We start from the raw sequence: 17461 nt of genomic DNA, 5'->3' as shown, positions 1-17461 counted from the left end.
TTTCCAATAAAGCAGGGAGGGGCTGTGTTTATTCACACACACACACACACACACACACACACACACACACGTATATGTACATATTGTATATAAAGGGGAAAACAGAAATAAATGAAAAGACAAAAATGATGTTAGCTAATAAATATTTTTGAACAGGCTAGTTATCTAAATAGAACTCTAGAAAGTGATGTTACATGTTGGAAAGACTTCTTATTCATAATTTAAACTTCTTAAACATAACAACAAATTCTAGGACACCACAAGGAAAGCAATGTTACTAAAGATAAGACCTTAAATACCTTGTGTAGAAAGCTGTGCAGCTTGAGAAATCAAAGAAGTTATATTGAAAGCAGATGGTCCAGCAGTAAGAATCTTATGGAGTATAGACTGCAGAGAAGCCTGTGTCACAGCTGCTGTTAGAACTGAGAACATCAAACTCATTATTATTCCCAAAGCTAAGATAGAAAAAACAGATATGCAAAAATAACTGATACAACTCATCTCACTGAAGTAACAGGTTTAAACAAATACCAAAGTCTTGGGTAATTTTTATTAGTATGGACAAGATAGAAAATTGAGGGCTGGATAAAAGCAGTTAGTTGGATTCAGAACCACATGAAAATCTGGACCCCCAAAAAACAGCCACTAATGGTCCAACATCAAAGTGAAGTAGGTCTCTGATGGGAATTCCCCACACATCTGTGCTTGGCCCCGAACAGTTTAATATTTTAACTAGATGTGGAAAACAAAAAAAAAAGTCATGCTTATCAAATTTATAGATATAAAAAGTTAGAAAGGATAACTTGTAGCAATATGCAAGATCCAAGATATAATAAGACAGACATGAAAATTCTAAACTGAATCTAGTAAAATGAAATAAATATAAAGTCTTAAACTTTGGTTTAAAAAAAAATTAACTTTGAAACATGAGATAGTAAACATACTTAAACAAAGTGATTTTAGTGGACTGAAAGTTTCATAAGTGATGAGGCAGCCATAAAAGGTAATGTGATTACCCCAAGATAGCATGCAGAATTTGCATTCAATCAGGGGACATAAAGCACCCTGATGTGATTAAAACATATTTGGAGTATTGTACCAGAGTGTCTATCCTGAATCATTTTATGTTGTGCAAGCCAATTGTTTGCTTGTTTTTTTGTTTTTTTGTTTTTTTTTTTTGGGGGGGGGGGGGGGGGAGGGGGGGGTTTGCATAAAATGTTGTTGATCTTACCTTCATTTATTTTAGATATGTCCACATTAGAATTATTAAGTTGCAAGGTGGCTTGCAAAGCAGGAAGCAGCTGTCGAAGAAGATTTGGGTCCTGAAGTAATGGAGGTATTGGTGACTGTGGAACAGGTGAAACAGGAACTGTTGAAGCAGATGTTGGAGGTGCAGAAGTGGGATTTAGTCCAGAGGCAGATGATGTGGAAGGAGTTGTGCAAGAATGGGATACAGATTTATCTCCTGATGCAGATTCTGAATGCAGAGAGAGCAAGAGATGAAAAGAAAAATATCTTTAAACACAAAGTTATTACTCCATTAGTTTGAAATTTTTCATGCACTGAATATGATGAGAGGACATTAAATACACTAAAGATTTTCAATAATTATTAACATCTAATTTGCAGAACCTAAACAAACAAAAAAAAGTATAAGTCATCTTACTCATCATTTTCATATTTTAAAAATGTGACATTTAAATTCATGGAATGATTTTTTTTTAAACCTTCCAAAATCCTGGTTACCAACTGTATTAACAAAAAAATTAGCAATTAAACAGCTATGGCTAAAATCACTTGAATCCACTTAAGACAAAATTTCTCTTAAATTTTAGTCTGAAAACTAAAAATTTTGATTTGAATTAAGTATCCAGGGAGAAGAAGAGAAAGAGGAAGAAGGAAAGTAAGGAGAAGAGAATATACATACATACATACATATATTTGGTTACAGTTCTTTAGTTCCTAATGAGGGATTGGAAGGAAGGAGAGTGTGTGTATTGATCAAAAAACAAAAACCAAGAAGACCGGAAACCTCTAAAGACAACCCAGTGATTAAAGCAACAGTTTTTAATATTTAAATGAATTCTTAAAATTTAGACTCATTGAATCAAATTTACTCCAACAGAAATCATTTCTGAATACTCAAAATACATCTGTGATATGGACATTTCATCTAAAGATGATCACCTATTATTCATGCCTGCCCCATCTGATAAAACTCTGGCTTAGTCCAGTTCAAAGAGGTCTCCTTTCCTATGTTGCAGGATGCCTTCCAAGTACTCTCTTGCATTAGCTGTACAAACATTATTTTTCAATAACAGACAACTTTTGTGGCAACCAATTTTGCTTTGAAATTTGTTGTTCAGTTTATTTCAGTCTCTTTATGACCCCCACTTAGGCTTGCTTGGTAAAGATCCTGAATTGGTTTGACATTTCTTTCTCCAACTCATTTTAGAGATGAACAAATTAATAACAAATAGGATTAAATGATTTGCTCAAGGTCCTACTACTAAGTGTCTGAGGCCAGATTTGAATTCAGAAATATGAGTCTTCCTGACTCTCCAGGTCCAGCACTCTGTCCACTACACTGCCTAGTTACCCTTGTTATTTGCTGAAGATGTCTCACATTTGTCATTTAAGTCTTCATTATTCTCTGAGTGATTCTTCAGACATTATCTATACATCTGGTGAATCACAGGTATATAATCCCAACCAAAGAATTTTGGTATTGGACCAAAGGGGCCGTCAGTTCAAAAAAGAAACAGGTTCATTAAGGAAAATGTAATTTTGAGATACTTAGGTTGTCTACCTACATGAATTCCATAATTCAGATAATAAGCATACACCTAGTTTTTACTTTGTGGACTGTTGGCCTGCTAACTTTAATGTGGCTCATACAGGGGACTCCACAATGTTCTAGCAGGAGTCCTCCTCAAACTAGGACCTATGGGCCAGATGTGGCAGCTGAGGACGTTTATCCCCCTCACCCAGGGCTATGAAGTTTCTTTGTTTAAAGGCCCACAAAACAAAGTTTTTGTTTTTACTATAGTCCGGCCTTCCAATAGTCTGAGGGACAGTGAACTGGCCCCCTATTTAAAAAGTTTGAGGACCCCTTTTCTAGGGCATTAATACAACAGCACAATATCATTTGTCAATGGAAGCATTTCTATAGGAAATTTCAATTTGGATTCTGCCCTAGATCTCCTCCAAATATATGGCAAACATCCTTTATATCTTTATGTCTTTAACAGGTTGAAAGGGTAACCTCTATTTTTATATATTTCAAGGAATATTTAACGATTTCTGGTTTGAAGAAAAAAACTATATATGGGACACATCATTAGAAAAGAACCTTTTATTTAAGGTAGCATTTTGTTCTACCAATGTCCTGTCTGTATTAACAAAAGCACTGTGATTTCTCTTCTCTCCATATTCTAATCACTTTTGTAATGATACTGTAGAATATCAAATGCAAAACTGTCTATTTACTGATGATAATTGCTTATTCACTGATACTCTGAACAAAGATGACTTTAAGAAGCTTGTAAATCATCCTGTTTACATAGGAGAAAAATGAGATATGTAGGTCTATTTCATGATATCCTACCATGATGAGGAAGAGGAGGAAGAGAGGGTATCTTAAAAATGTCTGAAATGCTCTCCATTCCCCTCAACACCTAGAGAACCAATTATCCATTCTATCATATCTAGTATACATCTTTTCTATTCAAATTTCATTATCTTTAGTGTCATTTTTCCTCCCTCCATAAGCATACCTCTGATTATAATTGAGACTTGATATAGCAGTTCCACTTTCTTTGATGATTAAATTTTATTATAAAATTTTCTCAATGCAATAAAACTATCAATATCCTCACTAAAAGGAAACTAAAAATCATTTTTTAAAGTTTTAGGCAAATAGAAAAAGCAGGGCCACAAGCTTGCCTCAGAGAGTCAAATGAAAAAATGGCTAAAGTCAATGGTATGATTAGTGGCAACAAGAAATACTTCATGAGTTCATGGTCACCTCATCATTAATGCTTGTGAGCAAAAGCAAAAATGACTTGACTCAGAATGGGAAAAGGGGAAAATGAGAGAAAAACCAACTTTAGTGATTTAGTGAATCATACCTATACCTAAATAAATGTCTCCTTTACAACCTCTAAAACAAGCAAATGTCTAGCCTATGAAGATAACTAGAATTCATGGAGTAACTTCTGTTATGGATACTAGAGATGAAGAGTAAATTTGACAAGATTCTTCAATCTAAGCCTGTTGACTATGGAGTAACTTCATTGTGAAGGTACACAAATCAAAGAATGGTGAAATAGATGGGGAAAATATATGAAATTAATAAAAGATAAAGGCTAAAATAGATGAAAATGTGTTGATGACTAAATATTTTCTTCAGCTGAAGAGGCAAAGAGTAACAGACAGCAAGGATCAAACTTGATAATAGAATATCAATAGGAATGAACAGTTTAACAACATAGCAATGATTTCCACATTTATATCTGTGTACACTTAAGACAGACTAAAAATTAACTTTGCTAGGAAATCTACTAGAAAATTGTGGTATATCAACATTATGGAATATTATTGTTCTGTAAGAAATGACCAGCAGGATGAATACAGAAAGGACTGGTGAGACTTACATGAAATGAGCAGAACCAGGAGATCATTATATACCTCAACAACGATACTGTATGAGGATGTATTCTGATGGAAGTGGATTTCTTCGACAAAGAGATCTAACTCAGTTTCAAGGATGGACAGAAGCAGCTACACCCAAGGAAAGAACACTGGGAAATGAATATAAACTGCTTGCATTTTTGTTTTTCTTCCCAGGTTATTTATACCTTCTGAATCCAATTCTCCCTGTGCAACAAGAGAACTGTTCGGTTCTGCACACATATATTGTATCTAGGATATACTGTAACCTATTTAACATGTATAGAACTGCTTGCCATCTGGGGGAAGGGGTGGAGGGAGGGAGGGGAAAAATCGAAACAGAAGTGAGTACAAGGGATAATGTTGTAAAAAATTACCCTGGCATGGGTTCTGTCAATAAAAAGTTATTTTTTTAAAAAAATTTTAAATTTAAATTAAAAAAAAAAAAAAAAAAAAAAAGGAAATCTACTAGAATGAAAAAGAGCAATTACAACAGCTTCAACCAATCCCGTCCACCAAAAAAGGAGAAAATGCATTGTAGTGGATATTATTCTGGATTTAGGGTCAGGAAAACCTGGATTCAAATGATACACTGAATATACTACCTGTGTTCCTCTTGAGCAAGTTACTGAGCCCGTTTCCTCATCTGTAAAATGATGGCATTACTATATATGAACTTTATTACTACAGATGTTTTTCCTGCTCTAAATCTACAACACTATGATTGATTATCAGAATTTTGCAAGGCTTAATAGATGTAAAATAAGAAAAATAGGAAAGAGGTTAAAAGAATATAAATATCATTTCAGTCATATGAAATACTTGATCATTTTGCCAGCAAGAGAGACAAGGCAGGCAATGGCAATAACCTTATTTAAAGTATGAACAAAAACAATAGAAGATAAAGAAGTATTATTTAAAAAAAAAAGTTAAAGCATTGGAGAAGAAAATGATTTTCTAAAAGCTTTGAATGAGTTTCAATTAAGTCAGAAAATGTATAGAGAAATCCAGGTAGAATCAAGAATAGCTGTGAAATGAAAAAACCTGGAGTATGTGTGTGTATGCATGCATACGTGTGTGTGTGTGTGTGTCTGTCTCTTTCTATGTGTGAACTGAAAACCAATTAACTTCCCCTTTATGAATTTAGATGCATTGCCATTTGGTACATATGAGCAGTAATACTAATAAGATTATGACAGCTCCTTTAAACATTATATAGTTTTCTTGTTTATTACTAATATAAATTTTTATTATTCTTTTGATTCCATAAATGCAAATTCTGCTTTTTGAATTTATAAAATGAAAACTAAATTATGCTTTCTCCTCTCTCATTTTCATTCTCTATATATCTTTGCTTTTTATGTGTGATTCCTGTATACAACAAATTGCTGGGTTTTTGTTTTGTTAACCAGTCTGTCACTCACTTTTAATGAACTATTTAGGAGTTATTTTTTAGGACTGTGTTCTCTGCCATCTATGTAAAGACTTTTTTAAATACTCTTTTTTTTGGGGGGTGGGGACTATTATTTTAGGGTTTTTTGGCAAGAAAATTGAGTTTAAGTGACTTACCCAAGGTCACATAGCTCGTCAACTGTTAAGTGTCTTGAGGTAGGATTTAAACTCAGGTCCTCCTGACTTCAGGGACAGTACTATTATCTATTGCACCATCTAGCTGCTCTAAATACTCAGTAATTTTTTTCTGTGATTAGTGTGCAGAATGTTTTGATTCTAATCTTCCTATACATTTTTTACCCTCTTCTCCTGAACTCATTCACTTACTCTTCCCCAAGTTGATTTTACTTTACTATTTTTTGTGTTTTTAATCTATTTTGTTCCCTTTCTCTTTTTATTTCCCCACTCTGTTTGTTGTTTGAATCTCATTTTACCTCTGGCTTTTAGTAAATTCAATTTAACTGCAACCTATAAAAGAAGTTTATCCTTGCTTTGCCCTCGTTTTGTTTTCTGATTTAAGGCTAGACCATTACTCCTTTGCTCTGTTTATATCCTCTGTGAACTTTGCTGGAGTTAATTCTGAAGAAAGCAGTTTCAATTCAATTTTCTGTTCATTTATAAGCTATTTCTTTTGCACATCTTACCTTAATCTTTCTTTTCTCTCTGAGAAGAAAAAGGGGACCATGACTGTGGAAAAGTACATTATTTTCATATATTTATTTGATGTACTGGTTAGTTTCCCTGAAATAATCCTTTATTATTTGTTATAAGGGATAGCTCTTTGGGTAGAGAAGGGGCATATTGGGATTCATCAGAGACATTAGAAGAAAAGCCAATTAAAAGAAATAGAAAAGAACTGTTAAGCATCTAATGATCTTTCTTTCCTCTCTCCTTCAATCACTCATGATAAGAGTAACAATTACATATGGATGAAATTCATTATAAAATGTGCCATATGGAAAATTTTAAAAATGGCATTCAAAAAGCAAAATATGGAAGAATGGTTAGATTGCTTCAAATATAAACAGAAGGCACAGGTGCTAGAGACATCATGTTTTTTTAAAAAGTGTTCCTGGCATCAATTTTTAAAATATTAGAGAAATAGGAAAATTTCCAGAAAATGAAAAAATTCATAGATCATTATCCTATAAAGATAATGAGAAGGAATCAGTAATTACTTATTTGTAGTCCTATTTTCAGTAAGTTTATGGATAAGTGAAGATGTTTTATGAATACATTATATATGTTAACAGCACAGAGTGAGCATTTAACAAATGCTCCCCCCTCATTTCCTTCCTTCCTTTTTTGAATATAGAGAAAAAAGCATAAGTAGGCTTTCACATATATCTTCCTATAGCAGGCCCTTGTCTTTTCTTAAAGTTATCTGAACTGGGAAACGAATGGAATATTCTATTTAAAAGCATTTAACTCAAAGAAAAAAAAATTCTAAGTCTGACACAGCATTTCCAATGTATGTATTTACTAACATATGTAACAGTAAACTTTACTGACAAACTACAGAGGTTAATTTTGATGAACAATCTTGTAATTATGAATGCCAAAGCATAAAACTAAAAAATATGTTACATATTTGTCATGGTTAGGTAGACTATCCAAGGCAGAACCCAAATGGAAAAGGGAGTCTTTGAAAATGGTGTTCTTCAGATGCTACTGTGAGACAATAACTATGTTTGAACACAAAGTGGGCTTCCAAAAAAGAAATTCACTATTTCTCAAAAGAGATGACTCTATCAGTTCATAGACGAAAATAACAAGCCAATAAAGGAGACATATTGCCCAGGTTATAGGTTGTAAGTAGATGGACATCCCATTGAATATTCTGAACAAAGGACTAATTGTCAAATGTCTTTAAATTACCCAAAGCTGCTCCCTAAAACAAAACCCTACCCTTTGGTTTATTTATTTATTTACTGGGAAGGAGGATAAAGGGGAGTAGAAGAGAGAGGAGGCACAAAACACTTGAGGTTTAAGTGATTTGACTAGGGTCACACAGCTGGATACGTGTGAAGTGTCTAAGGTTGAATCTGAACTCAGCTCTTCCTGACTTCAGAGCTGGTGCTCTATGCACTCCTCCACCCCAAAACTCTATCTTTAAAAAAAAAAAAAAAGCCACCAATATTTGTCTGCTGCTGAGAATGACCAGTGTGTTCACTGGAATATAGAGTAACTTACATATGCCTCAATTTTACATTTGGAAAACAGGAATAATTACTTTATTTACCTCACACAGCTGCTGGGTAGAAAGGATTTTGTAAACCTTAAAATGATATATAAATGTCAACATGCCAACTGTGAGTATTCATTATCATTACTACCAAAATCTCTGGAAAAAAAAACAAAAAAACTTTAGGAGCTGAAATAGCAACAGAATAGCTACACAATGAGTATAAGTAGGCTGCAACCAATTACCAACAGTGACTTGTAAGAAACAAGTAACAAGATATTATCTAAGAAACAAAGAATAACAAAGAAGGGAGCTGGTGGTTAAGAGTGAGGAAAAAGGGATAAGACAGATGGAAGACTCCAATGGTTCCCACAAAACGCTAAACATTTCAGTAGTTAGAAGAATATTAATTGCCAAACAAATTCAGGAGATTATCAGGAGAAGAGGTACAGTAGAATAGAAAGAGCAAGATATCTGGAGAAAAAGGACTTGGATTTGTTACTTATTTTCTATGTGAATCTGAGTAAACAGAAGTAAATAATGTTTTGGGAATTTTGGAATACTCTATAAGTGTGATTTTGCAAAGACATTCCATGTAAAAATAAACATTAAGATACTTTTTTCCACAGATGGATATTTTCAGGATGGACATTTGGTTACTAACATTACTACTACAATTAGGTCCTGATTAATGCAAATGATTAATTTTGTAACATGGTCAAATTATGTGAATTTACACTATAGGGAGCTGCAATTATATTTAATATAAGAGCAAATGATAAAAAATTCTAAATCAAGTTTATTATAAATTAAGGATATATACAAATAAGAATTTTAAATGGTTGAATATTAAAGATAAATTGGTAGTAATATAAAAATAACATTAATAATATTGTTTAAGATTTTCAGCAGCATACATGGAACCTTTTCTTTGTTTAAATCTTGACAAATCTGCAAAATGTAGTTGGATGATCTGCCACGAGCATTATCTAAATCAAAAATACTTTAAATGTGATACTGTTATCTTTGCAACAGTTTTCAACTGCTGGACAACATTAACTTAAAAACCAGTCTTCAAAAACCATTTCAGTTATCTATGATTTCTTATTTGACCAACAAAGAACTTGTTATAACAAGTGTAAAATTTCAAAATCATTTAGTTTTAATTTTAAAATTTCCTTCTGCATTTACCTCACAATAAAAGAATTAGGTGAACATAGGTTTAGCCTAGGTTAATCTTTTTTTTCTTAGTAGTTCCATAAGAAATCTTTTCCCAGAATAAGCTTATTCCATTAACATTTAAAAATGTGTTGATTACTATATCTACTTTTGATTATTTTCAAAACATCAGGATATTTAGTGGAGTCATCTTAATTTGTAATGGTCACCTCTCCAGTAATTTTAACATTATGTAACTGAATTTATTTTTTTTAAAACAATCAAAATCAATCAACATATTCAGTAAAAGTTTCTTCACTACTCAATTTCCATTTTGAGAAATGCATACTTAGTATAGATTTTTAAATTAAATATTAAGGTCCATGTTTTCTGCCTTTTAAAATATTTTCTTTTCTAAATTTAGATGTCCAGTAAGTATAAGCCAATCTTTTTTATATATGTCAAGGTACATTATGATGGAATATTTTTTGGTCCCAGGAAAATAATATCTAAAATTACAAGAATAGAAAAAAATAAAATTATTCAGAAATCCATAATATCATTTACATGAGCAGATATTCCATGAAGACCATAACCTTAGCAGAGTATTCATAAGTAGTTATGATTTAAAAAAGAAATCCTCATCTGGAATGAGAAAAGATGATATCAGTGTAAGGATAACTGCAAACAAAGTAATAAATTAATGCTATTTGAAAAATAATGTCCTCTAACAAAATAATAGAAGACCAAAAAAAAAAAAGGGGCTTTTTTAATCATTTGTATCTCCCAATTTGATTAAAGTCAACTCCTGGATTGGTCTCCAAATCCTAAAGATTGTTTTCACAAATATGATTTACAAAATGCTAAGAGTACCACATAACAGAGTCCTTATTGCCTCAGACATAAATTAAGTTGTTGCTCTCTCCAACAGCAGCAGGAGCAGTACCAACATATTTTGCCCTCATATATATACACACAGTTCATCTTGGGCACACCAGCTGTCAATAGGAATTAGAAAGCAAGGGAGATTGACTTTGAATGAATGTTTCCAGTGACAACCTGAATCCCTGCTCTAAGTGCCCTAGAGATGAAGGTACAGGGAGAAAAACAAACACACACACCCAGGGAGATATAGAAGACAGAATATGCCCTCTCCCTGAAAAATTCAAATATTTTTTAATATTACACATAGCTATTAAGTACCAGAAGATTCCCAGAACCCAGCATTTCCATCTTGAGGATATTTTGTCTTACAAAGTCCCAAGGCAGAAAATGAGAAGAAGGAAGGGAAACCCTATAAATTTACAACAGATAAAGGGATCTGTTGATGTGAACAGAGTAAATCTCATAGCTCTTCCTCAGCAATAAATCTTTTTTTTTTTAACATATTTAAAATCTCAGTATTCCAGGCAACTAAGACTAAGTAACAGAATCTTTACATTGGTAGAGGGAGTTTCTTCACTTACCTGGAGTTTACTACACCAAGAAAATAAATATCTGGAAATATATGCATAAACAATTTAGTACACAACTGTACTTGATGATATATATATAAAGGTAAAATAAATAAATAAATAAATGAACATAAGAAGAGAAAATGGTATGCAATTGATATAGGTGAATTCTCACCTATTCAAAAAAGTATTGAATAATGAAAAAGAGGCAATGGATAATAAATGGATAACAGAAAGGAGACCAATTATAACAAAATCTAGACACTTAAACAATACAAAGCAACTGCCACAACAAAGAAGCCAAGAGGCCAAAATTGCACCTTTGTACAATTAGCAAATATGTGAATTATTTGCCAAAGTGAGAGATGGCAGTCAAAAGAGAATATAGTTCAGACTATATAACAGTAGAGAAAATAAACATGTAGAATCTTATGAAGAAGGATGCATCATCCAAAAAGCAGTAGAAAGCATAACCATAAGAAAAAAAAAAAAAAAAAAGCCTAAAATGCCCAAGTAACCAATGTAATTCCTAGAATATCTAAAAGTAAAAAAATCAAAGCTGGATAAAAATTATTTTCACCCTCTAAAACAGTAACATTGTAGTTTAGATGTGTTTACAGAGGAAGGCAAAATGTTACTACTAAAGAAAACAAAGATGAGGAAAAAGAAACACTTGAATTAGATAGCTCAAGTGCACATAGAGAAGATACAGTTATTAAGGTGAGAAAAGGAAGATAGATGCCAGGGTGTGGTTGAAAAACCTCAGTTCTCATACCATATACCCCTCCAAAAATGTTGGGTCCATTAACAACTATGACCTTTTTTTCTTAACCATTTCCACATGTATAAAAAACACTGACACTCATATGAAGGGCATCCTCCATTAGCATACTAGCAAGGGAAAAAGGCAGGTTTGTGCAAATTAATGTTCTTGGTTATAAAAAGCCTCTGACTCAGAAAACAAAAGACCCTTCAAAGACTCAAGGCATGTCCAATCCATACTCCAAAGATACCTTTAAAAAATATAAAAGCTGATAAACAATTTTCTGAGGATCCTTATTCATTTCTCTTCCTTCACAGAGCTGATAGGTAACATTGTTGACCACATTTCTTCTTTTCTCTGGGCTCTCTGGACAGTTCCTGGCTTGCCTTCTGTCTAAATACTTCTTGATGGTTATCATCCCCTAAGTTCTCTGACTACCACACGTGGCTCTGTGGTTCATATTCCTAATGCCCAAGAGACATACTAAATTCAGCATATCCAAAAATGAAATTCTTATCTTTTCTTCCAAAAGCATCTCTCTCACAAACTTTTTATTTCTTTCAAAGGCACCACTCCATCTACTCATATTCCCATTGTAAAGTAACTTTGGCAGTCTTCAATGCCTTATTTTTCCTTACTCCATATTTTCAATCAAAACTTGTCATTTCTATCTCCACAGTGTGTCCCACATCAATCACTTTTTTCTATTCATAAAGCTCCTACCTTAGTATATGTTAAAGTCCAAACATCAATCAATGTATGTTCCTGTGTACGTGTAACATACATACCGAATAAATGTAAAGATAATGTAAAGTAATTAAATACATGGTACATAGAGTATCAGCAGTGAAGGGGAACAGGAAACATGTTGAAGGAAAAAAAGAATTCTTTTCTAAAGTAATAATGAGGAGTAAGTGCATTCCAAGCATGAAAGGTGGCCAGTGCAAAGACATGGAGAAGGGAGACAGAGTGTTGTGATTGTGTAACAGAGAAAAGGCTGGTTTGACTGGATCACAAAGAGTAGATGGAAAGAATATCCAATGAAGCTGAAAGGATTGGTTGAGGAAATTTTTTTTAAGACTTTACAATCTGAATGTAAGGGTTCATTTCTAATGCTAGTAGTAACAGGGAGGGCTTGAAGTTAATTTAGTAAGAAAAATACTATTATATAGATTAAGTTTACATCATAGAGATTCATGCAGGAGATAACACAAATGAGTGTGTTAAGGAATCAATTCTTGAGAAATCTGAAGGCAGGAAATATAACAAAGATGTAGGAAAATTTGAGAGCATAAAATGACTCAAAAAAGGTAACATAAAAATCAAGTACAACTAATCCACATTCCTAATTTTCTCATCTTTATAAAAGCACTAATGAAATTTATCTACAGGCAGGTCAAATTATGCTTGAGGAAAATGAGTAACTTTTAGAAGTGATACATATAACACACCCTATCTTTTCAGTCACACAATTTACTGAAAAATCCAAGTAATACCAGAACCTAATACTACCTATTTTTTTTAATTGTTTCAGTCAAAATACATCCTTAAATCACTTCTCCAAAACAGTATCTCCCATATGTGTAGATCGTACAAGGCTTGGTTATAGAGATAATTATAACTATAGAGATAACTCTGGTTGAAAATCAATTGATGCTTACTATCAAGCAAGAAATAAAATAAGGATATGTATGCTCGCCTTGTTTAACACTCCTCTATTAACATCAAGCGGGATATATGTATGTTGGCAAACTTTGCCACCATCATGAAGGACATCCAGCACATAGTCCAAACAGAAGAAGGATTCCTTAGAGATGGTGGTCTTGCTGATGCTCCTGTTTGTGGATGATAGTACGTTGACTGCATCAAGCCCTGGAACACTGCAGAGCCCCCTAGAAGAAATCCACAATCACTCAAAAGAGTTTGGCCTAACAAGCAGGAAAAAACAACTCGATGAAAACGATCTGCTATGTAGACTATGATGCACTTAACTGCATAGACAACCTGTAAAACTGACTAGATAGATACTGCAGATAAGACACCATGCATTAGGTCCAAGACAAAAGAAAAAGAAGAAAGTAGGCTGCATTTTTGATGATCTGAAGGCTTACCCAAAATACAGTATATTTTGATTATCAAGCATCTCTGAGGGAAACTACACTCCTATAAATCATAGAAAACCACAAACTTTGAGGAATCAAAAGTATTTATCACTCAAAGGTCAATGGAGAGAGACGGTAGCAATATGTCACCAATTATAATACATTGATCAAAGCTGTCTTTCCTCATTTCTCAGAGCTCAGGTGGTATAGGAATCTCTTCCACTCTTATCTACATGAATACTACTGCATATATGAGGATGTTCGTTTCTGTTGCACACCCTGGCCTCTCAATTCTAATAATCTACATCATTCTACCACAGGGTAACTGCAGCATCACAAAAAGAACACTGCTTTTCAAATTACAGATCTGGTTCAGATCTCAGCTACGATACTTACCTCTCTGGACCCCAGTTCCCCTATAAGTATTCTTCAGCTTCTCATTTTTCAGACAGTTGTACTAAATGATCTCTAAAATCCCTTCTAATTCTGGGTCGATGATCTTGTCTCAAAATGTGAACATTTTACAAGTATTTAATCTTTTCATGGTCCTCCATATTTTCTGTTGGCTTTGTTGTTGTTGTTTTTAATACAAATAGTAGCTTCTGATTGGATATCTAAAAGTTTGTTTCTTAGTTTTCTAGAGTATGATTACCCTGGCTCTAGAGATCTAAATTAACAAAGTGGCCAAATACTTATCCCTTCCAACTTTATTTTCCCTTTTCTAGTGTGAACCTCATTCGCCTTGAGACAGAAAGCATCACATTAGATTACAGGATCTGAAATTCATTCATTTATTTATTTATTTATGTTGCAGCGGTTGGGGCCAAGTGACTTGCCCAGGATAACATAGTCAGGAAGTTTTAAGTGTCTGAGACCAAATTTGAACTCAAGTCCTGCTGAATTCAGGAATGGTACTCTATCCACTGTGCCACCTAGCTACCCCCAGGATCATAAATTTCTAGAAGGGACCTTCAAGATTACCAACTAATCTCTGAGATTAAGTGATTATAAGTAAGATTAAGTGATATAAGAGTCATATAGCTATAAGTATCTGAAGAAGGATTTGAACCTAGCTCTTCCCAATTCAAAACCTGTAATTCTGGCCATTAATTATATCATGCTAGTTCATGATTGTTTTCATTCATTTCCCTAACCAGTTTTTATATATAACCAAAATAAAACTAATTTATTTATCATGGCATCATGGAAGGAAAAGAAACTAGATATCAAAACAAATCCTGACTCAACCACTAAGCAGTTATATGACCTTAGTTGGCAATGTGATAAGCTTGCTGAGCCTTGATATTTTGTCAAAGTGGGACTATAAATATTTCCTTAAAACATATTCTCATCATGATGGTATTATGCTATCAGAAAAGACAAGCAGGAGAGTTTCAGAAAAACCCCAGTCAGACTTATAGTAACTGATGTAAAGTGAAGGGAGCAGAACCAGAACACTTTACATAGTAATAGCAACTTTGTACAACGATGAAACTATGAATTAACTTAGCTCTCAGCAAAGGAAATTCCCAGAGACTCATGATGAAAAATATTATCCACTTCTAAAGAAAGAAGTGATAGAAGTCTGAATGTAAATGGAAACATACTTTTAAAAACTCCATTTTTCTTGCTTGTGTTTTCTTTTGCAACAAGGCTAATTTGGAAAAGTTTCACATGATTATACATATATAATCTATATCAAATTACTTGTATTCTCAGAAAGGGGCTAAGAAAAGAAGACTTTCAAATTCAAAAATTTTTATTTAATGCAGAAAAATATTAAATTTTTCACTTAAAAAGACATGAACAAATCTCAGTTATTATGAAAAGCAAGTGAAATAATCATCGTTACTACTACTAAAATAATTTAATAAAAATGAAAAGAATTTTCTAGGGAATATAATGTTGGGAGTTTATTAGTTTTAGTTCCTATCAGTTGTTTACTTTCCAATTGTCTTACTGTAAAACTATTCGACTATCAAATAATTTTGCAGTTTTGCCAGTAGAGGGAGCAAATTACCAAAAAATGATTCATAAAATTAATTTCAGATTCTCAGGCATGAGAATTTATTCAAATCACAACACTGACAACCTCAAACGCTTAGTATCAAAATTTCTATTATATAAGTTTAAACAATTAAGAAATAAGCATATTTCTGTTATTTCAAATTTGAATTTTTTATTTGCAGATTTACAGTAATATATAAGCATATCAATGTTTGATCACCATAGAGAAACACTTAATAAACCAGAGATTCTTATGGTGTCAATGAACTTGTTTTAATACTTTGATAACTATTTCAATGAAAGTAGTTTTCTTTGTAATTCTATGTATTTAAAAACTTTCAAGAAAGAATAAGAATAAACAAGCTTTACCTGATTGCCAAAGGAATAAATGCACCACCTCCCCCAAAAGGGAGTAAGATCCCCTTAACCTCTACTGCTATCCTCCAACAAAATGCATTTTAATTTTTTGTCTTTGAATCTTAACATCTCGCATGTTTTTATCTAGTACACAGAAGGCATATAATAAATGCTCATTGATTAGTGTTTTTAGTTAACTTATTGAAATGCTGTTTTGTTGTTGTTGTTTTGGCGGGGTGGGGGTTGAGGTTTTTCCCTCCACTTTTTCATTATTCAACCACCCAGAATGAATTCACTGACATGGAAGGGAGTCCCAGTACATATTCAAAAATGATTATAAGTGAAATTATATATATATATATATATATATATAAAAATAAATAAATTACAATTTTAAAATCTGGATTATGTATTAACTAATATGCTAGCCCCACAAACATTAAATATTTTAAAGTGTCATAATCTTACAGTGAGACACACTCTGGAAAAGTAGATAGTGATGGACAAAAGCATGTCACTTAAACCCCCTAAGTCTCCTCAGAAATTCACTGCAACCCTTAAGTTACACGTTGGCTACTGACTTGCACTGGAAAAAGTGCCTTTTCTTATTTTAAAGCACTAATAAACTATGGCAAGCCAACAATAAAATTAATTTTCTAATACCTTTCAACTAACTTTTCCTCAAGATCAGTTTTATACAACAGCTATAATACAATTCTAAAAACACTATTCTAGTGCTTCTAAAAATTTATCCACAAAAACTTTGATGCTATAAACACCTAAATCATATTTCAATGACAACTGTCAACTACCTATCAAAGCTAACAATCTTTATGAAGAATTACAAAATCAAACAAAAAGTATTTAATCAGTTTTTCTGTTACCTGGGATAAGGCCCATTAAGGAATATAAAGTTAAGATCTACAGGTATTTCAAAGCCTTTTGGTACTTAAAATCTCTCTCACCTATCAAAAGTCTTGCTTTCCTCTCTATACATAAAACTGGGGCAGTAGAAGGCTTGCTTTCCTCTCTATACATAAAACTGGGGCAGTAGAAGGGAGAACAACCTCGTGATGCAAACATACCTAGCTTCCCTTTATGTTGAAGGAAGAGTTGTCAGTTATGGATGAAATTTTGACAACCACAGCTATGAATTATAATTTACACAATAGAAATATATTATTATTTAAAAAAAAAAAGTCAACCAACAGCCAGTGGCTATGTTTTTACAATCTTACCATGAAAGATTCTTATAGACAGGAAAAGAGAAAGGGTTTAAAAAAAAAAAGTACAGAAAAGATCTAGGAAAAGT

At 32.9% G+C, this 17461-nt stretch overlaps 1 protein-coding gene across 6 annotated transcripts in view; it reads right to left on the bottom strand.

Annotated features, from left to right (window-relative positions):
• WAC (WW domain containing adaptor with coiled-coil) overlaps window positions 1–17461 on the bottom strand; it is a 114656-nt gene that overhangs the window by 17975 nt on the left and 79220 nt on the right. For all 6 annotated transcript variants that reach the window (XM_052000270.1, XM_052000269.1, XM_052000273.1 and 3 more), the window contains 2 exons: window positions 1232–1477; window positions 300–422 (listed from right to left, as the gene is read on the bottom strand). In XM_052000270.1, the coding sequence (XP_051856230.1) occupies window positions 300–422; window positions 1232–1477 (369 nt within the window). The remainder of the gene's footprint in view (window positions 1–299; window positions 423–1231; window positions 1478–17461) is intronic.

This window comes from Antechinus flavipes, chromosome 5, assembly GCF_016432865.1.
Source record: "Antechinus flavipes isolate AdamAnt ecotype Samford, QLD, Australia chromosome 5, AdamAnt_v2, whole genome shotgun sequence".
Lineage (NCBI taxonomy): Eukaryota > Metazoa > Chordata > Mammalia > Dasyuromorphia > Dasyuridae > Antechinus > Antechinus flavipes.
Note: the sequence above shows the minus strand (reverse complement) of the source record. Positions and strands in the feature narration are given on the sequence as shown.